The sequence below is a fragment of the Ruditapes philippinarum genome, unplaced genomic scaffold, assembly GCF_026571515.1.
Source record: "Ruditapes philippinarum isolate M1 unplaced genomic scaffold, ASM2657151v2 ctg2664_1_1_1_1, whole genome shotgun sequence".
Classification (NCBI taxonomy): domain Eukaryota; kingdom Metazoa; phylum Mollusca; class Bivalvia; order Venerida; family Veneridae; genus Ruditapes; species Ruditapes philippinarum.
The window spans coordinates 150439-153916 of record NW_026855343.1 but is presented as its reverse complement, the minus strand read 5'-3'; the positions used below and the strand labels follow the sequence as shown (position 1 = coordinate 153916).

Below are 3478 nucleotides of genomic sequence, written 5' to 3'. Positions count from 1 at the left end.
TACAGCGGGACCAAACAACAGAAGGCATCCGCATGTCCCATAAACACTTCCGGGTGAACCAGACGTTCAACTTTTTTGTTTGTCTGTGTTTTTGTTCCAGAAAAGATCAAATAGAACCTTATCCGAAACTCATAGAAAATAATTAATATGCGATAATTTTAAAATATATACCAGTAAACTGTAAAATACAGAGTTAGCTAGAAAATAAATTAAAGAAATGAGTGAGTTGACTCCTGATGAGGTGAGAAAAAAAATCCTTTTACAGAAGTAGTAAAATCAGCTGTTGTGTAGTTTTTAAGATGTTCACAATTCAGTGTGTATTTTATAACATTTAAAATGCTATAAGTATTTCCAGGAAATGTGGTTAAGATAATTAGTATAATTTGTTAAGGATTGTTAAAGACACTATGATCTTTCAGGTGAAATAAACAATTTTCATTCATTTTCATGCATTTTTAATCATATGAAATAATCATCCTTTATACAGGGAAGTCAAAGCCAGACTTCCCGAAAGTTGAAAAAAACTGTCAGACATTCGGTCTGACAAACCATGAAAATCTGTCGGACCGAAACAAAATCTGTCGGACCAAATAAAATTGATCAAAATCAATGAAAAACTTGTGTTTGTATTTCTAAGACACTTTTTGTTTTTTTATTTTTTTGCCGTAAAAATCGGCACAATCCGTACAGCGCATTTTCATCTCCTCCCTGTCATACACCAATGATTCATGGTTCTGCTTCCATTTTTCATTAAATTTTGTCTCAGGTCTATTCTTTTCATCCTTTTATTGCTGTTCTACGCGCTCTTCTGACGTAGATTTTCGTTTTTCCCAGGTTTGGCACCTTTAGCGACGCCATTTTGTATACATGTGGCTTGGATAAAAGCCGGACAGTCGGACCGATCCGGAATAAAAAATTGTTGGACCTGATCAAAATTTATCGGACATTTATCGAAGCGGCTCCGGGTTTTGGCTTGCCCGGCTATAGACTACACGTGTATATTTAAAAGAAAATCAAATAAAAAACAATTTAAAAAATATATAGAATTCTATACCTATCAATAAAATTTTCAGTGTCAGTTCTAGTTAGGCGCCGCCATTTACAATGTAACTCAATGATAAAAGACGGTGTATTCCGATAACGGTACAAATCTCAACTTTTCGGATAATTAATAATAAACGTCGAGTGTTCCGAGTGAAAACGGAAGTGGTGTATAAAATACCGAATGACACCTTTAAAACGGAAAAAATGAAAGGACTTTTTAACGACTTCCCCGTTCATAGGCTTTGCCTAATTTCATATTATTATTGTGCCAAATACATATCACTTAAATGAAAGGTAATCCTCTTAGTATTCTCTTTACGGAACAACTTCATACTGTGGAGTGTAGATAAGTAAAAAATATGTTGATGTGCCAAAGATAGATTCTGAGATATTTTATTCTGGGGAGATATTGCCCAAAATACAAACACAATCTCAACTTGTAGTAGAATAAGTAGGACTAGTTGTGGATATGTGAAAAAATATCTCTTATAATGCAAGCACAGGTGAACCAAAAATTCAAAGGCAAAAAAAAACATACATGTGAACTTTTTTTGATGATCAAGTGGGAGATTTTTCTTCAAAAAGAGCCTTTTAGAATTTGCAATAAACAAAGAAGGAAGTTCTGACATAATTTAAAAATAGGTAGATTTTTTAATTTGTGAAAATTTCCCTTATTTCAAGAAAAATCTTTGAAAATATGGCTGTGGAAAAAGGGAGTTTCCACTAAAAGTGGGAGAGTTCACATGTATGCAAAACCTTTGTTTTCTTTCTTACAAGTTGTAATAAAAAAATTGTCAGAACCCTTTAGGGCCATGACTGATAAAACCCTTGTCCGACCATAAATATAATGCGCATTTGGTGTCTGGTCCCAGTGATTTTCCTACTTATATAACAGACTCCGAAAAAAGGCCTCTTCCCAATTGAAATTTTCTTTAAAATCATGCAGTTTTCCCAAAAATCTTAACTTAAACCAGCTTTTTTACTTCCCAAATCAAAAATTTTAGCGATAAGTTTCCCAAAATCATGAGGATAAGGCCTCTTTCCAATTAAGTGAGAAAAATCACTGGGTCCGGCTATAATCATAGTCAGACTAAAATTGATCAGATAGAGTCTTTCACAAAGAAAAACAAGATATTTTCATGTTGTGTCAAATCTGACTTTAGACAGACATCTGATGCTACAGTCACTTAATTGGTGCTGATCAGATCTTCTGTATATTGACTGTAACTCCATTGATGTACAAGGTCACCCAACACATCACACATCTACTTTAAACAGTGTCTATTCTAGGATTCAAAAAACAGGGGGGGATTTTTATCGAAAAGTGAGAATTTATTAGATTTGTTGATCTTTTTCCTTCTTTCTCTATGTAAAATTTTCCCCCTTCCTCTCAAAAAATAGGCGTGAATTCTCAAAAATATGGGTGAATCCCCCCCATCGCCCCTCCTAGAATAGACACTGCTTTAAAGTTTACTTATAATATTAAATTTACTTTAACTGAAATATTGCTATTATGGTTTTTTAAGTACTGTTTGTACTTCAATCACTAAAATTTTTAAAGGCAAAGCTGTGTTTTAAATTTTGAAAAGGCAATATAACTTTAAAAGGCTCCATATGCATAAACAATATTTTTCAATATGATGTATAAAAATTATTAAATGCAAGTACAAGATATTCATAAATTTTATGTAAATTTCTAAAATTATAGATCAGAAGGCGACGCCTTGCTCGTCTCCAAGGCAACAGAAGTACTCCAAGTACACCAGCCTCAGCAAATTCATCAAATGCTGGGGAGTCTCCCAGTCTACCTACAGGATCTGAGGACCAGTCTGTTACAGACAGTCCTGATCAAATGCAGACACTTTCTACAGCATCTCAAGGATCAGAAGATGCCAGTATGTCCAGTAACCACAGTTCCAGTACCAGTCTGTCAAGTATTCTAGGATCTACACCAAAAACATCTGAAAGGACACCGCCAGGTTTGTACCTAAAAACTGATTGTACTGTCCCATCTGCAGATCATTCATCCTTGATTTTTATAAAAACCTAGAAAGTTTTTAAAGTTAAGTGAAGACATTATAATTTATCATTGTGTACAAATTTATTACACTATATTAAAAATGACTTCAATGACTATGTGTCAACATATGCAAAAGAAAAAAATGTTGTAATCAGTCAAGATTGGTGAAGACTTGGCATTGCTAAGACTGATCTAACTTAATCTTAATACGGATGGTCACAAATGGTCAGTTTGCTTGCATACGTTGAAATGACACAATTGGTTCCTGCTAATAATAAGTGATATTCTTTAAGGGATTATCAAGGTATAAAATATTAAAGAAAGTTTAAGTATTTGCAGGTAGTGATTTTCCACCTTATATAACAGAGAATTATAAAAGGGCTCTTCCCAATTGAATTTTTTTCTCAAAAATTT

The 3478-nt window shown here is 33.5% G+C and overlaps 1 protein-coding gene across 1 annotated transcript in view; it reads left to right on the top strand.

The window, feature by feature from the left end:
• The first annotated feature begins 49 nt into the window (after positions 1 to 49).
• Positions 50 to 3478, top strand: part of LOC132743018 (ubiquitin conjugation factor E4 B-like) — a 38487-nt gene continuing 35058 nt past the window's right edge. Inside the window, exons 1-2 of the mRNA XM_060731525.1 lie at positions 50 to 241; positions 2753 to 3023. Of these exons, the coding sequence (XP_060587508.1) occupies positions 218 to 241; positions 2753 to 3023 (295 nt within the window). The 5' untranslated portion in view covers positions 50 to 217. The remainder of the gene's footprint in view (positions 242 to 2752; positions 3024 to 3478) is intronic.